Below are 22431 nucleotides of genomic sequence, written 5' to 3' on the forward strand. Positions count from 1 at the left end.
ATGAACACTTATTATCATCATCTTCATTGTGTAGATGAGGAAACTAAGGCACAGAGAAGTCTGAACTTGCTGCTAAGTGGCAGAGACAGACACTGAACCCAGGCAGTCAGGCTCTATGGCAAGACTCAGTAGCAAAAAGAAATAAGGAACACTCTGTATCAACTTTAGCCTTCAAATATAAGTTCTAGAGATAGAAATCAATCAATATAAAATAATCAAATAGGTTATAGAATAATTTCCCCTATGATGGCTATTTCAATTTTCAGAAGATAGGCATTTTAATTTTCATACTTAACTTGGGTTGGTGGCAATTTAAGTAAATCTAGTTAAACAGACTCTTTTAATAAGTCTATGGGCAGTTAATGTACAGGGATGTTATTCTAGATACGACATGTGAGAAAATAAGTAGAAGTAGTCAATAAAGTAAATATTTTCATATTTGCAATAACTGACTTTTTTAATGTGATTAATGAATCCAACTATAATTTACAACTTTAAATATATCTTATATTGTTTTAGTTTATTTTAGTAGCTGTTTTATCTCTATAAATAGAAAAGTATAATCAGAAAGATTTATAAAGGATGGAAATTAAGTAAGATTTAAAAGAAAATATGAGAAATAGAATTGATAATAGAATAACATCCAAGGAACCAAGGCGGCTAGAAAACATTCTTAAATATATCAAAGCTAAATTTCTGCCCCATCACACAGTACACAACTAGATACTGTTTATTGCCAAAAAATACACATCAACATAACATAGTATTCAAAACCTTTTTAAAAAAACATTCCCTTCTCCTTCTTCCAAACAAAATCATTATAATCTGAACTGAGAGAAGTATTTATTTACATACCTCGAACATTCTAGCAGCAGTACATCTCACAAGTGCTGATGTATGGACAACACCATACCATAGAACAGTTAACAGTAACTCATGGTAGGCTGGATTTGCACTGAAAGAAAAAACTTGGTGTTAAAAGTGAGAGCCATAGTGCCTTACTGGTGTACTGAAAAACACTATATTTATAAGTAATATTAATGACAAAAACATTGGCAAATCATATGAAATTATCTGTGTAGATTTAATAGGTTACATCCAAGATTCTTTAAAAAAGGAAGTCACCTCACAAAGCCACAGACTTTTAGCATATTCAGGAATTATAATTTTAGGTTCTACAAACATTTGCAATTACGACAGAAATTTCAACTGTTTAGTAGCATAGAAGTTAAAATTATTTTAAAAAAATAAAGAAAAAGAAAATTTACCTAGGAGGAAAAAAAGATAGGGCACTGGACTAAAAGTCAGATGAGTAAGTTAAACCTCTGTGGGGCTTAATTTCTATATCTACAAAAATTGGGGAAGCTATGCACGTCCTTATTTATGTCGTATGTTTACTGTAGGATCAAATCAGATCAACTCAAATCATGTACAGGGAAGGATAAGCTGGCTGTGAAGCCTATCTAAATGTAAGACTGTATTGCTATTAAGTGCAGAGAAAAAACTACAATAGCAGCTGAATGATATGATTACAAGCAGGATTACAGAAATCATAATGAACTGGCTTTTACTTGGGGCTCCTTTTTCAGTTTTGGAAAACTAAATTTTCTTCAAATCTGAACTTTATTTCTCCAACCACTTCCAAGAAAACATCTGTAGTCTTTCCCCATTCTTTTATTACAATGTATTGATTACAAAATATTAAGAATGTACAAATAAGCAAAACCAGAAACCAAAAAAAAAAAACAAAACAAAAACAAACAAACAAACCTTAGGCCTCAAAACCCAAAAGATTTGATGTGTATGCCAATATTTTTAGATTCAAATTATGTATTCCATAAATCCAATTTTAAAAACTTTATATGAGTTTAAAAAAAACAACAACTATAAGCTATTATTTTTACCCCAGTTCCACAAAAGAAGCCTTCAGGCTATCAAGAGGAGCATGCGATAATGAAAGCAGGGTCATTACATCTTCTAAGAATCCAACTAACAGTTTTCGGTCTTCTTCCTACAGAGGAAAAAGACATAATGAATTTCTAACCAAGTAAGTAGAACTAAAATAATAATTTCCTGCCAAAATTAGAAAATTTCATCAAATATGGGGAAATATCCAGTCTTAGAAGCATTTTAATTAAAGCTATTTGTTCAGCATATCTATGACCACAATGGTATGAGGACAAGGACTATCCTGATTCATAGATTTAGACCTGTGCTGTCCAATATGGTAGCCACTCACCACATGTGATTATTTATAAAATTTAAATTTAGATTAAAAATTAAGTACAATAAGGGTGCCTCGGTGGCTCAGTCGTTATACATCTGCCTTCAGCTCAGGTCATGATCCTAGGGTCCTGAGATCAAGCCCCACATTGCGCTCCCTGCTCAGTAGGGAGCCTCCTTTCCTCCTCCCTCTCCCCCTGCTTATGTTCCCTCTCTCATTGTCTCTCTCTGTCAAATGAATAAATGAATAAATAAATCTTTAAAAAAGTTAAGTATAATAAAAGATTCAGTTCCTTAGCACTATTCAAGTGCTTAATAGCCACATGTGGCTAGTGTCTTCCTTATTGGACAGCTCAGATACAGATTATGTCTGCTGTTGCAAAAAATTTTATAAGACAGTCCTGGTTTAGAACATAATAAGGCATATTTTAAAATTAAAATTAATTTTTACCAACTTCAGTTCTCATTAATTTTGACACTAAATACTTAAATACAAACTAGTAAAAGTTATCCCTTTAACAGAAAATCCATTTCCTAAAAATTATCTTTGCAATGTCTTAGTGGTGAGAAGCTACAAGCTTGGTGAAATATAGACTACTGTGTTCTTAAAAGACTGTATTTTGAAATTGTAAGATGGCTCAAAACTGTTTTTAGAAGAAGAGTACAATAAATATCAATTGTTTTACTTTGAATTCAAAGGACAAAAGAAACCTTAGGTATTAATAGGGGAAAACTGCAAAAAAGGCCTTCCTTTTTGATTCTTACACTCTGATTTCTGTTTATTTAAAAAAAAAATTTTTTTTAAGTAATCTCTACAACCAATGTGGGACTCTAACTCATGACCCTTAGGATCAAGAGTCACATGCTGTACTGACTGAGCCAGTCAGGTGTCCCTCACAATCTAATCTCTAAAATGCTTTATCCTGAATCTATACTTTCACCTTACTGGTGAGACTGCCTCACACTTAAAAATGACTGATAAACCTTAATACAACATCATACTGTTTCCTTAAAATAAGGTTAAGTAGAGTGTAGTGGTCTGTTATACTGTGACCCGCAATGAACCATAGCTCCTGATTCATGTCCTTTGTTTAGTTCCCTCCTCTTCAATTTGGGCTGGGCCTATAACTTGTTATAATCAAGAGACAGCAACAGAAGTGATGTGCTGATTCTAGGCCTAAGCCTTAGCCTAGTAGATGCTGCTTTTGCACTCTTAGGAGCCCTGAGCTACTATGTATTAGGTCTGGCTCTGCTGCTCTAGAAGTCCCGTGGAAAGAGAGAAACCCCAAGACTGTACATGGAGACTGAAGCTTGGTCACCCTAGCTGAGCTGACTTAATCAAATATGCTCTCCACTAATAAATTACTTACTGAATAAGACAAATATTTAAATTTTGTTTTCCTTTACGGGTACCACTTTTATTTGTACACACATTAAAAAGGCATAATGTTAAGTATCTTTCTAAACAGAAAGTGCTTTTACATTTTCTAGTCAAAGAATTTTTCCCTTACCTGAATATAACATGTAAGGACTCCTGTTGCATAAATGGGGACAGTAGCTTTAGTGAGGACCCCATTTCCTGCTGAGGAATCTAAAATCATTAAAATAATTTTAAAAATCTGAGCATATTTTAAATGTAAAGCAAAAAGTTACAATACAAATTATACTTAAAATTCCAACTGGCTAGAAGGTTTACACATAAATATTATCATTACTTTGGAAAATGATTTTGATTAAAACATATATCCAATGGTGGTTGTAAAAATACAACTTAGTACTTTTTATAAAGCCATTAGCTAAACATTTTTGGTAGATGGGAAAGAACTTTAATAACCAAAATGAGATGCTGTACTTCCATTTCCATACTCAGAAGTCAGTGCTTTCCTGAAGTCTCCCAAGTGCCAATCCATAAAATCAGGTCTTCTTAAATTTTTATACTTTCAATTTACAGTAAAACTTAAAGGCACTTAGGTAAAAGGCACCTATGTATGTACTATTTATCTGCTTCTAGATATGAGATACTACCTAGTTTCCTAGGACCAGTCTAGTTCCAGAGCACCTCCTCCATTTTCTATAGCGATTTTCAGCCAAATAACCCTGATTATTTCCAATGGGAAAATTCAGGCTAAGTAAAGCGATAGAAGAGAGGAAAGCGTTTAACCCTAGGAGAGTACCCTGCGACTATTTCAAGAGAAGATAAAATCACCTGTAGATGCTTTCAAAAAAGCACTTCTAGAGATGGTATGACATTATGTGTTGTACCAACATCTCTTGCTTATTGTTCCTTAGGCACTACTTTAAGTCCTTTATATTTGATTTTACATACTCCCAAATTATTTGTTACATTTTTCTTTTTTTATATTGCTCCAAATTCTTTCAGAAAGTAGTACGTAGTACATAAAGAAATTTAACTAACTGCCCTTAAAGAATTATAACAAAAAAGAAAGTTCCATTTTCACATCAATTAGTATTTGAGGTTTGCTTATTCTCTTAGTAAGATTAATTTTTTTTCCTTGGGGGTAATACTGATATGCTACTTGAGAGTTAAATCTGAGGCTAGGAACATAGGTCTAAATTGGATTCAGAGATACAGACTGTATATAGAGGGATTAATAATCTCTTCCTACATGAACAGCTAACATTCAGAGCTAACTGAATAATTCTAAAAGCTGTCAGTTTCTAAAATATGTAAATATTCTTCACTAATTTATCATCAGAATTAATAACTGAACAGATAATACCAACTACTAGGCATTCCAAACATCAATCCTTTTTAAGAAATACAAATTTTAGGAAGCATCTGTCAAAAAAAAAATCTCATGTTTTATTCTTCTCTCTGAGGACAGCCCAAGGTGGAGTTTTGTAGATCACTCAAACCAAATCACTAAGGCAGGACTGAACTGAGATAAGAATTATCTATATATCCCAAATCAACCAAGTTAAAAAAAAAAAAAAAAAAAAAAGAGGGAGGCTGTACATTTTCCCGTCTAACATTTTTCAATTCTTAGGAACTAGAAAAATACACAGGGACATAAGACCCATAAAGAAATGAGTTCTTAGGCCAATGGTGCTATAACTGGACTTCTTAAGACAGATGAGTGAAAACTATCAACAGAGAGGCTAGAACTCCCCATTCAAGCACGTAGTTTCATTTTAAAAATGTTTATGCATACCACACATTCTCTTCCACTATATTTGTTTTAATTTTAAAAGTTTTAAATAACTAATTATGACATAGAGGCCCTTTATTTTATAATTTTCAGTATCTTGAATATACCACTTCAAACCTATAAGGGTACAAGTACTCCGTTTGAGAAACTCAGCCTTAGGTCAGTTTAATTACAAAGAAGTAGATATCTATAATCAAATTAGCAAAGATTAATCTCACCACAATCTCACAGGAAAGAGATTAGATGTGACACAGCTGTAAAACCAAGAAACAATTTTCCTTTTCACGTGTACTTTCACATGTACTTGCTAGTTTACAATGTGCATATAACAAATATAGTATTTTTCCTGAGTGAAGAGATTCAATTGTTTTTAAAAGTAATAACAATGAACCTACCAATGTTTTCTTCAGACAGTCTTAAAATCTCCTGGAATTGAGGTTTTACCTAAGCAACCCAAAGAAGATACAAAATTTTAGATCCAATGTATCAACTGATGATTAAATTAAGTAAAATGTTTACTACTATTGCTACTATTTATTTGCTTTGCTTTATAGACTATTAGAGTGGTAAGAAATATAACAATTTCTAAGAGGCTTAGAATAAAATAAAAGGCAAGTTACTGAAAACAACACCTTTAGAGAAAAAGTATTTTCAAAATCAATTCAAGTCAGTAAGTTTTTCTCAAGGGCCTCTGGTTTCCTTCACTAAATTAAGATAATTTCCAAGATGATTTTCAGTGCTTGAAGTAGATACCTCCTAAAACTGAACTTGATGATAGAAAGGTTATTTAGGTAAATATTACTATATGATTAGATTTATTTTTTAAACATTTGCTTATTTAAAAGGAATGAAAAGGAAATTCCATTCATTTAATGTATTCAATAAGTAATATATTCATCACTTAATATCAATCTGCTTAGATTTTAACTTCCTTAAAATATAAATTTAAACATCAAATACAGAATTTAATTATAATTTTTAAGTTAGAGTAAATGCTTATTTCATTTTTTTTATTAACATTATCACAAATTTCAGATTTCAGGCCACTGAAGCCAACCACTTAACTGCTAAATGCTAAAGCAGACTCCTACTTACTTCTTTTTCTTCTCTCCTTTTTAAAATAATAGCCACTTCTTTCAGAGTTGTCAAACAATTTGCTTGCCAATGTTGACAACCATAAGATCAAATTATATTTAACAATTAGATGTTAGTGAAAAACGTAAAATGATCCTGTTTCTTCTACAGTGGCATCAAGGTCTGCTTTTTGCCCTCCTATCAGCAGGTCAGCATAATAACTTACATATTCAACTTAAGCTGAGGTGAAGCCCCTGTTAAAAGATTAATCTACAGAATCATAGAACAAAGACACTGAAGTGATTTTTCATTTCACACACGGAAGTGACTTGATTTCACACAGGCCCAGACAACTTAATTATTTATTATGGGTCACAAACATAATAATGTTATAACCCATTTTCTGAATTTTGCCCAGTCTGCTATACCAAACTACTTTACTTTAAATATTTCAGTAACTACAGAGTAAAGTAACAGTTAGTAGTAAAGAGCTGCACAAAATTCTTACCTTTTAAACATCTTGTTTAGCATTTGATTATAGCAATTGTATCTTTCAATGTTTTTATCAGGTCTCTAAAGAACTGGCTTAATAATATTCCAGCACGACAAATGGATTGAAGAGGAAATTGGGATCTACAGGCATTCCGGTTTTAATGGTCTAAAACTATAAAATAACCTGGATGTGCAAACGTGACAAACAGTACTGATGGCAGTGACTGAAAGATGCAGCCTTAATCTCAAGTGTCCCTGCTATTCTAAGAGCTGGATCCTTGCGGCGAGTTCTCTGTATAAGCTACTTTGGTTCCACCATCGCCTGGAGTTTTGACCAAAGTGTGCTGAGCAAACAGCCACCCCCTTGAATCTGGGGTAGATGGTAAAACAGGAGGAGCACATAGAAGAATTGCAGTTGAGTTCCCTAACTGATACCTATGCTGGAAATCTTCAAGATATCTACAGTGAGTAGATCTTATATCCAAATCTGGATACAAACTAAGTTTAGGCTAAATCATCTGAAAACCAGTAAAGATGAGAACACTAAATCATCTGAAAGTAAAGATGAGAATACTAAGTCATCTGAAAACAGGTAAAGATGAGAATACTACTGACTAGAATTTTCTTTTACTCTTGTATTTTTCTAAGATATTAAAAGATAATTAGGCTAAAGGAAGGGCTCATGCTTTTATTTACTCTGTTACAGCATTAATTAACACATGACATTTCTGTATCTCTTGCACATAAGAAAACATGGAATACAAGTTTTTACCTTAGTGTTTGTAAAAATTTTGCCAAATGTCCGGCAAAGGCGCCAGAAAAATCTGGAGAATTCATGGACACAGGCAGTTGAAGTAACATTAATTTTGCCAACTATTTCTATAAGTTGTGGCAACCTAAATGTGAAAGGAAAGAAAAATAGGCAGGGGATACATATAAATTTCTGTTTCCTTGCTAATTTCTGAAACAATGCAAATCTAACAACCTCTTGTTTTACTTTTGTTTTCTTTTTTTTTCTATGCCCAGCATGGAGCCCAACATGGGGCTTGAACTCACAGCCCTGAGATCAAGACCTAAGGCTGAGATCAAGACCTAACTGAGCCACCCAGGCACCTACTGATTTGCTTTTCATAGTCAGCAAACTTGCAAATCAAAGGAGTAGTCTGAGATGCTTTGGAAGGTTTTAAGCTTATATTCTGTTCTATAAACTGCTTCTATATTTTTACTGCTTGCCATAAAATATAGGAACCTTAATGGTAGCGTTCTAACTATGAAGTTGAGACATAAACTACTGGATTTGATGCTTCACATAAGAGCTTGGCTAATGTGGCATCCATTTTAGCTTCAACAATGAGAAAGTGGATGTAGTTTAAAATCCATTAGACAACAACAAGGCAGCAGATAGGTCATTCTGACTAGTTCAGCAGCACTATTTGCATAGAAAATAACTATATATCCAGTAGTATAAATCTCCTCTCCGAAAGAAGTTTATCACAGATAATGCCAATTATGTTGTTATATTTTTTATATTTTGTCCCTCAGTGCCAAGGCTAAACACAGTGAGCTATCTTCCATTCAACTCACAGAGGTGTATGAAATGAAAAGGGAGGCAGTAACTTACAACTGATTGACAACCCATAGTAAAGTCTCCCAGCCTGTTGTCCCCTCGTGTTCCAGCTGGTAATCATAAAGTTGCAGTAGCACTGCCAATTGCTCACGACTTCCGATTATTGTAGATACATCTTGAAGAGGCGACATAGGCCGAGGGAACCTAGTCACTATAAATAATAGAAGCAAAATAAATCATGTGAAAATGGCCATTTGTGAAATTAACTGTTCTGTCCAAAGGAAACTAAGATTCTGCCTCCTGATATTTAATTACCTTATTATAAACTTTATCTTTTTTTGTTTGATTATTTTATTTTTATTTTTTTAATAATTTATTTTTTTTTTTTTATAAACATATAATGTATTATTAGCCCCAGGGGTACCTGTCTGTGAATTGCCAGGTTTACACACTTCACAGCACTCACCATAGCACATACCCTCCCCAATGTCCATAAAAACTTTACCTTTTTTAAGGAAAAAAAAAAAAAGAAACAAATTCTTGTCACATGTGAATGAATTAAACAAATCTCAAAAATTAAGATTTTATGAAACTAAATAGTTAATAAGCAAATACTGTAATGACATAGTTTGCTAATGAAGAGTAAAATTTCATTTAGGTTAAATTAAAATTGGCCCAAAGATGTCAGACAAAATACATATTTGAATTCAATTAAAAAAAACAGAAATACTTGTTAAACCTACCAGATTGTTTATAACTATGAAATAGTAAATATGACAAATATGATTCCTTCAGGCAGTAAGCAACTGATAGATTAATACTGGGGAAATAATGAATACCAGAGAATAGTGACATAAAATACATTAAAGCTTGAGCCGAACAGGCTTCTTACATATTTAATCTCTAATATTAAATACTTAATTTAAAAAATTTCCAAAGTTTGAGAAATATTAGCTTAATATAAAGTATAAAAACCAGTGACCAGAAAGATAAGGCAAAATATACTATAAATATTATAACCAGGGAGGGTCCCAAGAATATACGTTAAAAATTTGGGGGGAAAACTGAAGAACTTATAAAATTATGTAAATAAAACATGAAGATATAACCAACATATTTTAAATTTACAAACATATCAGTAAAATTTATGATCTTACAGATCCTAATAGATCCCAAATTATTAAGAGAACATTTTTTGATGGCTATTAAATGAATAATGCATGCCAACACCTCATTCACTGTTAGTCAGAAACTCCTGTATAGTGACTAATACTCTAAAAAGACACAAATATACAGAATTGTCTCAAACATATTAATGGCTTAATAATTATTATTAAACTTAAGAAAACATGAAATACACATAATTCTTAAAAAGGCTCAAAGACAAAATTAAGATGTTATTATCTTTTTATGCTGCCCAAGGCTTTTAACAATATGTTACGGACAGATCAGATAAAGGTCATCCCTTGCTAGCCAGACTCTCCTATTTGGTTCCCCCCCCAAAGATTTTATTTATTTATTTGACAGAGAGAGACAGATCACAAGCAGGCAGAGCACCAGGCGGGGGTGGGGTGGAAGCAGGCTCCCCACTGAGCAGAGAGGCCGATGCGGGGCTCGATCCCAGGACCCCGAGATCATGACCTGAGCTGAAGGCAGAGGCTTAACCCACTGAGCTACCCAGGTGCCCCTGGACTCTCCTATTTGTTATCATAATATATCAACCAACAAATAAATGAGTTTGGGTAATATGGTATTTCTCACTATCTGGAATTTCTGCCAGAATTCTCACTGTATCTCAACCCATGAGTCATGCAAATATGAATTGTGAGGGATATTTGTATTTCATATAGAAATATATCATGTCAAAGCATATCTGATATAATTTCAAACAGGATTATATCATATTTGTAACAATCTGCTATACTATGATAGAATTAATGTTATTTCTTCAAAAACACTAACAAATTATTGAAAAATAATCAGTTTATTTATTTATTTATTTATTTATTTGACACAGAGAGAAAGAGAGAGAGCACAGGTAGGCAGAGAGGTAGGCAGAGGAGTAGGCAGAGGGAGAGGGAGAAGCAGGTTCCCCGCCGAGCAGGGAGCCGGTTGCGGAGCTCTATCCCAAGATCCTGGAATCATGACCGGAGCCGAAGGCAGACTCTTAACCACTGAGCTACCCAGGCGCTAAACTAATCGAACAGTTTAAAGTAAAATAGATACATCAAAATTAATTATAGGGAAAGTGAGATCTAAAAAGATTTAAAGGTAGGTCCAGTAGAAGCAAAATAATGTCAAGAAATAAGCAATTACTTGAATAACTCAGTTATTATAGGTAAGTAATCAGAATGGTTCAAGAGTCTCAAAACAGGATTCTGGTTTTGTTTTTTTTTTTTAATTTTTTATTTTTAAAGATTTTATTTATTTATTTGACAGAGAGAGATCACAAGTAGGCAGAGAGGCAGGTGGAGAGAGAGAGAAAGGGAAGCAGGCCCCCAGCTGAGCAGAGAGACCGATGCGGGACTCCATCCCAGGACCCTGAGATCATGACCTAAGCCAAAGGCAGAGGCTTAACCCACTGAGCCATCCAGGTGCCCAACATGATTCTGTTTAAGAGGACTTTTTAAAATATGAGCATCTAACTTAGAACAATATAGAAAGGTCCCTAGAATGGCATTTTAATTGGCTGGCAAAATACCAGCATTTTATTGTCAATAAAATAACCACAATTATCCAGCAACCTAACAGTTGTTAGAACTCTTTAATATGTTTTCCTCTCACGAGAATACAAGTTCAATGATGGCAGAAAGTTGTGTCTATTTTACTCATGAATGATCCAAAGTGTTTAAAATAGTGCCTGACATAAAGATTAGCTAATGTTGTAGAGTAAACTCGTAAGAAAAATATTTGTGTGGGTTAAAAAGAAAAGATTATTTTTGGTCTGAAGACATAATCACAAGAAAAGTTCACATAAATGATAGAAGAAATATATTCAGGATGTTAAAGCACTTGTTTGGACAATTTTCATCTACTCTCCAGAACCTGGCTGGCAAAAGGTAACATTCAAGAGTCATTTGTTAAATACATGAAGGAAAGGATGATAGCAAATGTTATAGGTTGAACTATGTATGTATCCCCCGACCCCAAAAAAATTCCTATGAAGTTCTAATCCCTAGAATCTCAGAATATGACCTTATTTGGAAATAGTACTGTTGCAGATATAATTAGATAAGATAAAGTCATACTGGAGTCAGGTGGGCCTTTAGTCCAATATGACTGATCTTATAAAAGGGGAAAATTTGGACATAGAGACAGACACACACAGAGGAAGCATGGAGTGTGGAAATGAAGGCAGGGATCAGGGTGATGGCATCTATACGCAAAAGAATGACCAAGACTGCCAGCAAACCATCAGAAGCAAGGAGAGAGGCATGGACCAAATTTTTCCTCAGAGCCATCAGAAGGAACCAACCCTGTTGACAAATTGATCTGAAACCTCTAGCTTTCAGAACTGCAAGACAATAAATTTCAGTTTGTGGTATTTTGTTATCGCAGCCTTAGCAAACCAATATGGCAAGACAGAAAAAGAAAGATGGAATTAGAAGTAGGAAAGCCCCTAGGCAGACAAGGAACCTTAATAAATGAAGGGGTAGAACCCGAAGCAGACAGCTGTGAATGCTTTAGGAAGACCTTTCTTAAAAGTCTGAATTTTCCTTCTCCTCAATAATATTTTGAAATGTTAAATTAACTCTACTCCATCCATTCTCAATTTTTCCAGTAAAACATTCAATGATTCGTGTATTCTATGATTTGTGTATTCTTGGGACACAGCTTCATATCCCAAAGATTAAAGGTAGCCCACAGTTTACATGAAAACTGCAATTCTTAAAAACATTAAGTGTCTGTTGATGTTCTCAGTGTTATTCTTTTGTCTATCAGAAGCCAGTCAGAGACATGGACAATTTCATAAATCTGAAGATGTTGCAAAGGGATCTCCTACAAAGTGACACCGATAGGTGGACACTGAGAGGAGACCGGCTTTTGCTATCAATGTCACAATTACTGAAACTAAGATATATTCCTTCTTTGGAGAAAAAAAAAGAATCTGCTGCAAATGCTTATATTCCTATCAAGGACAAGTAGAAAAGAGTAATTAAATTTACCTTCCCCTACTGAAAGTAAGATGAAACAGATGAGGCAGAAAAAAATATAAAGAAAGTGGAAATGACAAGCTTCATAAAGTGGCACTAGTAACTGTTCAGTGATCTTTTCATTGATTCAGCTCTATTAATGAAAGAAAACTTACTTCGGCCACTGGAAAAAAGGTTATAAAAAGACTATAGATTAGGATTGGAACGAAAGTACAAATATTATAAAATAATACCATGAGGCTTTTTCATAAAAGATGAAGCCACAGTTTAACTTAGCTATCATACAATCTATGACCACGAGATTCCATACATGTATTTTAATAATCAGGCTGTCATATAAAGTGATTTTTAGAAGTTTAAATAAAAACAATTCTTTGGGAAGCTAAGCTGCTAATGTTCTACATCTTCCTTTCATAATTTAAGTTCAGTACCTTCTATCTGTGGCACTTCACCATGAAGCTTGGCTTTGCTGGAGAAAGGTGCATTCTGTAGCACTAATGCAAAGAGAGATGGGATCAAGGACTGCAAAGCAGAAAGATACATGTGGAGCTTATGTTCATCCAGCCCGTGCTCTCCTTCCTGAAACATAAGGAGGTGGAAGCTAGTTTTAGTTTTCTGAAATTAGGTATTTATAATGCTCTTCCTCTCTGTGCTATGAATAAAACATTTAAAGATCTGTATGGTAGACTCATAGCATAGCACCTAACGGAGATGTCCATGAATCTTTTCTTAATTTCTTTTCTTTTTTTTCTTAATTTCTCTAAGTACATGAAAATGTGAAGAAGCACTAAGGCACTATAAAAGTAATATAATTTTTTATATTGAAAACTTTACGGTGGACATCAGTCATTTCCATTTGTATGAAACTTCTTTTATAGGGTTTTTTTTTCTTTTAAGAGGATCTTATCCTTTGAAATTTTGTAAGTCGGGATAAAGAAATTAGAGTGAGCCACATGAATCATTTTAAATGTTCAACGGTTAAACCAGCAGCAGTGCTTGCTATTTTCCTTCGACTTCCAATCTTTTACAGATTTGGTGTCGTCTATATTTGCCAGCACTGAAAGCATTTTAAAATAATTCAAAGCACAGATGAAATGTAGGAGAAAAAATTTCAAAAGGAAACAAAAGAAAGAGAAAACAGAAAGAAAAAAAAAAGAGTAAAAGGATCAGTATGGAGCACAGAAACCAAATGTTAAAGTAGAAAATAGAATCATTAGAGACAAAAGTGTTTATTGCTATTCAAATCCACTTGCAATGTCATTACTATGCTGTAAAATAACCAACTGTGTCAGAAATACTGGACACATGAGTTACATACCATCAACTTCTAAATTAGTTAATCTCTTCATGGAAGAATTACCTATGCTGAATACTACAGATATGTTTAACAGCAAAATGGAATTAACCATGTTATGAAATGGAAAAAGAAAAACAAAGGTATGGATAATTTTCAGGTAGAAGGAATGTAAACATTAAAAAAAGTGCTTTAAAAATTTTCCTAGGTTTCACAGAAAGATATACTTCAGTCTAGTTATCCATAGTTTTTTAATACCCATTTTTAAATTTATAGAAAAAAACAGCTCAATTTTTAAAATTAAATAAATATGTGTGGATACATATAAGACTGTCTATAGAGTAGTTACGAGGCAAGAGCCTTATAGATTCTTTAAAATCTGGGGGCAGAACAGTAAGAGCTTGGTATCAGTGACCCAAACCTGTCATTTAACGGCTATAAGACCTTGGGCAGGTTCCCTCAATGCTCAGTTTCCACACCAAAACCAAAATAAAATTCAGAGTTGTAAGAATGAAATAATAATGTTTTATTTATAAGGTATTTACTCAAATGCACATAAGATCCATTAAAGAAACGTTAGTTTTTCTTCTAGACCCTAAAAGGGACCTTTAGTATAAAAATTAAATCAAGAAGTTACTACCTTTTTTTCAACTTTTCTTCCTTTCTTTTACTCAGTTAAAAAAAGTGTTTAATGAACTACTGAGGTGAGGGAAACACAGTTAAAGCATTTGACATCGTGTAAAAAAGCTTTAGAGACTAGTATTTGAGTCAGCTCTGCATTCCGGGAACCGGAGCTGATACATTACCCCAAATCTTTAAATCTTCAGAAGAAACAAGGCAGAGCTAGCTTTCTCAATAATGTACAAGTGAGTTCCACAAAGGTGCTACTTCATTTCCTTTTTCATCTGGCTTTTGCAAAGCAGAACTTCCTCAAATCTCTCTTGGCTCCACTCCAATAAAAATCTTTAACTGGTAAATTATCAGAATGTTCAGCCAAGTGGTACTTTCTGTCTTTGCTCTCCAGCATTCTTTCAAGATGATTTAGAACACACCTTTTAATTTCTGTAAACTGTATACATAAAGAAAGCATTTACCCTGAGAAGTTTTTCTATCTTGTTCAGCAATGTAGGTATAAGATGAGACTGTAAATTTCCAAGTTCTGTAGTCCAGGCAGCGTAAGCCGGTAAAAATACTTGATGTGTTGCACTAACTACTCTTTCTGAGGGATCACCCAAGGCTGACAGCAACAATTCAAACCCCTGCCAAAAAGAAACAGGTAAAATTAAGATTTTTTTTTTTAAAGATTTTATTTATTTATTTGACAGACAGAGATCACAAGTAGGCAGAGAGGCAGGCAGAGAGAGAGGAAGGGAAGCAGGCTCCCTGCTGAGCAGAGAGCCCGACGCGGGGCTCGATCCCAGGACCCTGAGAAGATTTTTAAAAGAATAAACTTCCAAAAAAAAAGCTCCTCAATAAAAAAGCAGTAAGTATACACTGCAGTACATTTAGAAAACATTTAAGCAAGAAAGCAAGCCATCCATAATCCTATCATTCCTATTTTCTTGAAAGAAAATGTCACGTATCCACTGATATGAAACCAAAGAGAAAAGGTGGTAAATATGGCATGCATGTTGCCAATGTCCTGCCACAAAACTATGGTGGAGATTGTAAATGAATCCTAGCACTCTTTCTTCTGAACTGAAGAAGTAAAACAAGGCAGCCGTAAGCTGACATACCTGCCATTCCTACTATGTATTATTGAGTAGCTGAATCTGGAATATTAACTTATTTGGAATTTTGTAATGGAATAAATGGGTTCATTCTGAAAAACATACCTGTTGATATTTGTCTGGATCATCAATGTATCCCATAATGATACCGAGGCTTTTGATCACAGCTTCTCTTACTAAATCTGCCTTATCTTCCATTAACATTTGTTGCAACATTGAGAGAACCAACGAGCTACGTATTTCTTTCTGAAAGCAAACAACAACATGTTTTTACTATTTATTTTATGCTAGCAGCAGAAAAGCACAGAAAATAATAAGATGGACATCCACATATTCTACACCCAGATTAAATACATTCATATTTTGCTGGTTTTTTGTCTTCATTTTCCAAAGACCTAAGACATTACAGATACAGCTTGTCTGATTCTCTTCACCCTCTCCCTCTTCCTCCATCCTCCCTAAAGATAACATCTACCTTGAATTTGGTATCATCTTCCAACATGTTTTTCTATCTACTAAATATGTGCAAATCCTTCAAATCCTACAGCACATAGTAGCAGGCACTTTTGGCAAATGAACAAAGTCAACGCTGCATTAAATGGAAAATGACTCTGCTATTAATACCTGTCTTTAACTCAGAGAGGAGCTCTCAGAGTTTTAATAACATCAGAGATTACAAATATTTCTCCGTTAATCAAAAACATTTGTCTTGGGTAGGAGTGTGGAAACATTCTAAAATCCTGGTGTTCCTAATTTTGAAGAACTAAGAAAAAAACAAGATGATAAAATATGAGAGCAAACTTCAAAAATACTTCAAAGGGAACTGCATTGCTAATCTCAGATGCTACTCTTTAATGTCAACCACTGCTGTATCTTAATTTCACACAATTTTTTCTTTTGTTTGTTAAAGAATGTTTTAGCCCAGTGAATTCTGGAACACTGAAAAGAAATAAAATTAAAAAAAAAAACAATGAATGTTTTAGTCTAATTAATGGCTGAAGATAAAATAAAGAGCTATCATTATATAAATTCTTGCCCTTACTTCCTTTCTCTGGACCATTATTACAGTTTGATCAGTTTACAAAATTCTTCAAATCTAAACTTGTTTAGGTCCTTTCCACATCTAATGGTTAGAATACAATAAAGACAGAGGATGTGACCATTTTCATAAATTTACAGTATAATTTTAGTATGCAGAGCAAGGTCTAACAGTCATCTTTAAATGACCTTTTTTTTTTTTTAAAGATTTTATTTATTTATTTGACAGACAGAAATCACAAGTAGGCAGAGAGGCAGGCAGAGAGAGAAGAAGGGGAGCAGGCTCCCCTTGAGAGCAGAGAGCCCGATGCGGCGCTCGATCCCAGGACCCTGAGATCGTGACCTGAGCCGAAGGCAAGGCTTTAACCCACTGAGCCACCCAGGTGCCCCTAAATGGCCTAGTTTTTGGTTTGATTTCCTAGAAACTGAAATATATGTAATTTTACCAAATTTTGGTCACATTTAGCTTGGTGAATATGTATTTTAGTACAGCCTTATTTACTTATCCTCTAGGATAAAAACTGCCCAAAAACTATCTTGGAGATCTTAAAAGGGCTTCTGGATTGGTATCAGCCTCGGCAGCAGGATGGAGATAAGTGAACTGCAGCTGGGTATTTGCTTCACATTGGTGTGGGCTGAGGTCAAGTGCGGCAGTTAGCTTCAGTATGCCATAGGGAACCCAAAGGACAAGTCAGGAGGCGTTACTCCATTTAAGCCATGACCACGCTGAGATTTTACTGTTAGCAACTGTGGTGGGATATAAGGCAAAGGAAGATCCATAGAGGAAACATTAAGTCTATTACTAATACTGCTTAACATTCTAATATCTGGGGCAGTGTAGAATAGCTTATTTATCCCCTTCATGCATGTGATGTTCATCTCTGCTTGGAACAGTAAATAAAAGGATGCTCAAAACTGACTCATGTATATCTATCTACATGATTTATCACAACACCAAGATACCAGTTTTCTCCTATGAGATGGGAAAATATTAAAAAAGATTTCATCATGTCCAGTTCCTGGAGAAGGTATGTGAAAATAGGAACTCCAGTGAACTGATGATAGGAGTATAAATCTGTGCAGTCTGGGTCGGAGCCAATTAACACTGTCAAAATAAAAGAATGCAAATGCTGAAAGAAGCAAAATGTGGAGGTATTGACAGAATAGAAATTTAAAAATACAAGTTACCCGTACAAGAACCTACCAATAGTATCTACTGTCAGGGATACAGAATATTATTATATATAGTATGATTAATTTTGGGTAAGAAAAATTCAAATATAAAAACGCAAACTGGAATATGCATAAATTTTTATTTTCTCCAAGAACTGATTAAAAACTATTAACAGTATATGGATATCTTTGGAGAGAATGACTAGGTAGGCCACAGAAGCAGTCTTTGATTTTCATTTTGTTCTTTTCTATACCATATGAAAACTTATTTTTAATAAAATAAAAAGAAATATTACTGGAAGTGAAACTATGGACTAGTCTTTTCTTCTTTATATTTTTCTGAATTAAAAAAATAAGAAATTTTACTTTTAAAAAAGACAACCAAGTCATCTTGGTTTCTCACTCTTCACCAAAGAATATGAGGTTAACAGTAAGTATGACATAAATGGCTCATGCATTATCATACAATTCCATTTTTTATATCATTTTTAAGAACAATCTTACAAAACTGACCATTTAAGGCAAGGGCCAACAAACTCTGTAAAAGGCCAGATGGTACATGCTTCTGGCTTTGGGGGCTGTGAGGTCTCTGTTGCTACTACTCAACTCTGCTGTTACGGTGTGAAAGCAGACATAGACAATACATAAACAAATGGGTATGTGTTCTGATAAAATTTTATTTACAAAAACAGGCTATGGACTAGATTTGGTCTCCAGACTGTAGTTTGTCAAGTCTTCCTTTAAACTACAGTTGTTAAAATTAAAATAATGATGATGTCACTTCATTCCTCTACCTACTCTAAGCCTTGGACCTATGGGAAGATATCTAAAAGAGCCTAACAGTCCAAAGGTCCTCATCTTTTTGGAGGAAGGATTCCTTTAGTCATATAAAAATTAATGAGCACTGCAAACTGCTTTTATTTGGGTAGGTAATATCTACCGACATTTATCGTATTAGAAATTACACTAAGAAATTTAAAAACAACAGTAAAATCATTTAAGGTTAGCAACATATAAACATTTTAATGAAAATAACCTTATATGGGGCGCCTGAGTGGCTCAGTGAGTTAAAGCCTCTGCCTTCGGCTCAGGTCATGATCCCTAGGTCCTGGAATAGAGCCCCGCATCAGGTTCTCTGCTCTGCAGGGAGCCTGCCTTCCCCCTCACCCAGCCTGCCTCTCTGCCTACTTGTGATCTCTGTCTGTCAAATAAATAAAAGATCTTTGAAAATAACTTTATAAGACAAAAAAATTGGTGAGAATGGTGCTTTATATTTTGCTGCAAATCACTTTAATGTCTGACTTAAAAGAAGACAGGTAGATTCTCTGCTCTGCATTCCACTGATATGATACATTGCTTCAGTTTAAGTTTTTAAGAAAATCTGGCCCCACAAAGACATGTAATTGAAAAAGGGAGCATTTTAATAGCCTTTCCTGATAAGAATATATATTTTAATTCTACACTAAAACTGGACAAGTGGTAGTTTCTTAAAGGTTAGATGCAATGTAGAATCTGAAACCATGATGTTGTTCCTTGCTAATAAACTCTAAATTCTGGCATATTAAATTCCACTAGTTGGGGCACCTGGGTGGCTCAGTCTGTTAAGTGTCTGCCTTTAGCTCAGGTCATGATCTCAGGGTCCTAGGATTGAACCCCACACTGGGCTCCAGCCCACACTGGGCTCCCTGCTCAGCAGGGAGTCTGCTTCTCCCTCTTCCTCTGCCTGTGCACCTCCGCTTGTCCCCTGCTCTCTGTCAAATAAATAAATGAAATCCTAAAAAAAAAAATTCCACTAGTCTTTCTTGAACTTTGCCCCTCTTTTTACCCATGTGTGATTTTGAGCAGTATGCACTGGTCACTTGGGAAACATTGTACCACACACTCGCTCAGATGCTCTTCAATACTGACACATTTTATTATAATCTCAAAAAATCACATTTGTTAATATCACCAGTGATCTCAGAAATGTATTTATATACTTAGAAGCTGTGGAGCCCATGGTGGCAGATAATAAGTTTTCCAAAATTCTTTTTCTCACTTCTAAGTTGCAATTTTATTATTGGCAATAAATACCATCTATTTTTTTTTCCATAAAGTGATAGGCTCATTTCACTCATTTCCATAAAAAAGTCTGCTAAATACAAGAGCTTGTGTGTTAGTGGTTGGTCAAGTAAAATCAGCATCTCATAAAAAAAGGCAACTAGTTCAAATCACAACTCAAGCCTATTTGAAATGCTTTTCCTGAAATCGCCGTTATACCTCAGGATATAGCAAAAGGCATTGATATTAGTATTTTCTATTCTGTCACACAAAATATTAAAAAGACACATAATCAAGGGTCAAAATTTAGTAGAATTAATAATTTTATTGATTTCATCAAGGTTATTTTTAAGTGAAACTGGCTTCTTCTGAGTGCATGGCAGTGAAGCATACATTACATTATCAGTATATTTGGGGGTGACTGCCTTGATCAGTCCTAATGCATTGGCACTGTTGCCCATTACAGCTTTTGCACCGATCATGTAAATGTAAACACAGAGAAAAAGATGAAAAATATCTTAATGTTATGAAAGTAATTTTCAACTCATGGACCTCTTTGAAAGTATCTCAAAGAACCTCCCAGGGTGCTCGAACCACAAACTTTGAGAACTGCTGATAATTTAATATATTTAAGACTCATGCAAAATGGTTAATATACCTGTCTGCAAAGCCACATTATATCAACATGAGCCTTATCTTTTTGGCTCATCTTCTTCCTTTATTAGGATAGCATGCCCTGGGATAATTTGAATTAAAATGAATAAGTCACTTGAAAAAAGGTTTCTCTATTATTAAACGGAAAAAATTTTTTAAGAAAAAATGACAATTCTTACGGGAAGGTAAGGTGCCAATGCTCCACAGGATTCTGCCACGAGCAGTCGTCTTTCTGGGTATTTGTGGTTAATCTAGAGTAAAAAATACACAAATCAAGCATGAACAACATAATCTCCTTTCCTCCAACAGGGAATTACTTCTCACAATAAATCCTGTTAAGAATGCGATAAAGCACCTTTTTTTTTTTTCTTTTTTCCACTTCTGGGAATCCCTGTGTGCCTATAACTGAATCAGGAATAAGGGAATCAGAGAGAGCCTTAAAAATGAGGTCACAGGGATTATCTGTTAAAGAAAAAAGGATAAAGCAAAGATGAAAACATGGCATGGTGTCTAGAGGTAGTGGGCTTACCTACAACTAGGCTTTCCTTAAGATGTCAGAAGCACCTTTCTCCATCCCTAGCAACATTAGTTTATTTTTAAATTTGAAAAACTCAGCTTCTGGATATTATAGATATGGCTTATAATATGTGCCAGGAGTGACTCATCAATTCTCTTTTTTAACTAAGGGATTAGGAAGTAAGTTAATCAATGATTTAACGAGAGCCCTTGACTAGTAATATGATTTTGTTTTTAACGTAAGCAGACTTCAATCCATTCCTGTTTGTATATGCAAGATGAAAGGGTTCTGCTGCTGTGATGGCTACACTGAACCATAACAAAAAATAACAAAAAAAATGACACATACTGGGTTTTGTTCCCATATGTCTTCTTCATAGAATATAAATCTTTCCTTGACTGGAAAAGAAGTATATCTGTTCTCATATTCCCATATGAAAAGGTGACATAATTCATTAATGTATTGGATGCCTAAAATTAAGAAAAGAAATTACATAGCAATCTACTGGGCAACAAACAGGAGGTAGTCGGCTAGACAGATCCCCGATATCCATGTTTATTCAAGTAATAGAAAAGATGGTGGTAAAGATGTTTATAACTAATATCTGTAAAATAAATTTTCCAGAAATAGTAACTTCAAAGCAGAATGGTTTGAATGTCAAAGTATGTTATATGTAAACTTTCATTTTGCTTTTCTTTAGTCTAGCTCAATGAGTCTTAAAATTAAATGTACATACAAAAATCAACTCTATCTCTCTATACTGTAACAAATAGAAAATAAAATTAAGAAAATTCTATTTACAATAGTATCAAAAAGAATAAAATATTTAGGAATAAATTAAACAAAAAAAGTACAAAAATTATATTCTGAAAGCAACAAAACATTTTTGAAAGAAAATTGAAAAGAACTAAATAGATGGAAAGACATCCTAAATTCATGGGTTAGATGGCTCATTATTGTTAGCATGGTGAGATACTCTCCACACTGATCTATAGATAAAATGCAATCCTTATGAAAATTCCAGACGCCTTATTTGCAGAAATTGGTTAAGTTCATCCTAAAATTCACACGGAATTTCAAGGGACCTGGAATAGCCAAAACAAACTTGAACTAAGAGAACTAAGTTCAAAGGTATTTGGAGTTTCTTTTTGGGGTGATAAAACTGTTCTAAAATTGACTGTGGTGGGAGCGCCTATGTGGTGCAGTTGGTTAAGCAGCTGCCTTCAGCTCAGGTCATGATCCTGGGGTCCTGGGATTGAGCCCCGCATCGGGCTCCCTGCTCAGCAGGAGTCTGTATCTCCCTCT

At 34.3% G+C, this 22431-nt stretch overlaps 1 protein-coding gene across 9 annotated transcripts in view; it reads right to left on the reverse strand.

Moving 5' to 3' along the window:
• Window positions 1–22431, reverse strand: part of LOC111154240 (KIAA1468 ortholog) — a 114202-nt gene that overhangs the window by 27067 nt on the left and 64704 nt on the right. For 8 of the 9 annotated variants that reach the window (XM_022513728.1, XM_022513724.1, XM_022513723.1 and 5 more), the window contains 10 exons: window positions 20789–20860; window positions 15810–15950; window positions 15069–15233; window positions 13112–13259; window positions 8581–8737; window positions 7732–7855; window positions 5789–5837; window positions 3735–3814; window positions 1905–2011; window positions 856–955 (listed from right to left, as the gene is read on the reverse strand). In XM_022513728.1, the coding sequence (XP_022369436.1) occupies window positions 856–955; window positions 1905–2011; window positions 3735–3814; window positions 5789–5837; window positions 7732–7855; window positions 8581–8737; window positions 13112–13259; window positions 15069–15233; window positions 15810–15950; window positions 20789–20860 (1143 nt within the window). The remainder of the gene's footprint in view (window positions 1–855; window positions 956–1904; window positions 2012–3734; window positions 3815–5788; window positions 5838–7731; window positions 7856–8580; window positions 8738–13111; window positions 13260–15068; window positions 15234–15809; window positions 15951–20788; window positions 20861–22431) is intronic. The other variant, XM_022513727.1, reaches the window with a different exon arrangement.

Source organism: Enhydra lutris, unplaced genomic scaffold, assembly GCF_002288905.1.
Source record: "Enhydra lutris kenyoni isolate GAN:26980312 unplaced genomic scaffold, ASM228890v2 scaffoldscaffold36, whole genome shotgun sequence".
NCBI classification, from domain to species: Eukaryota; Metazoa; Chordata; class Mammalia; order Carnivora; family Mustelidae; genus Enhydra; species Enhydra lutris.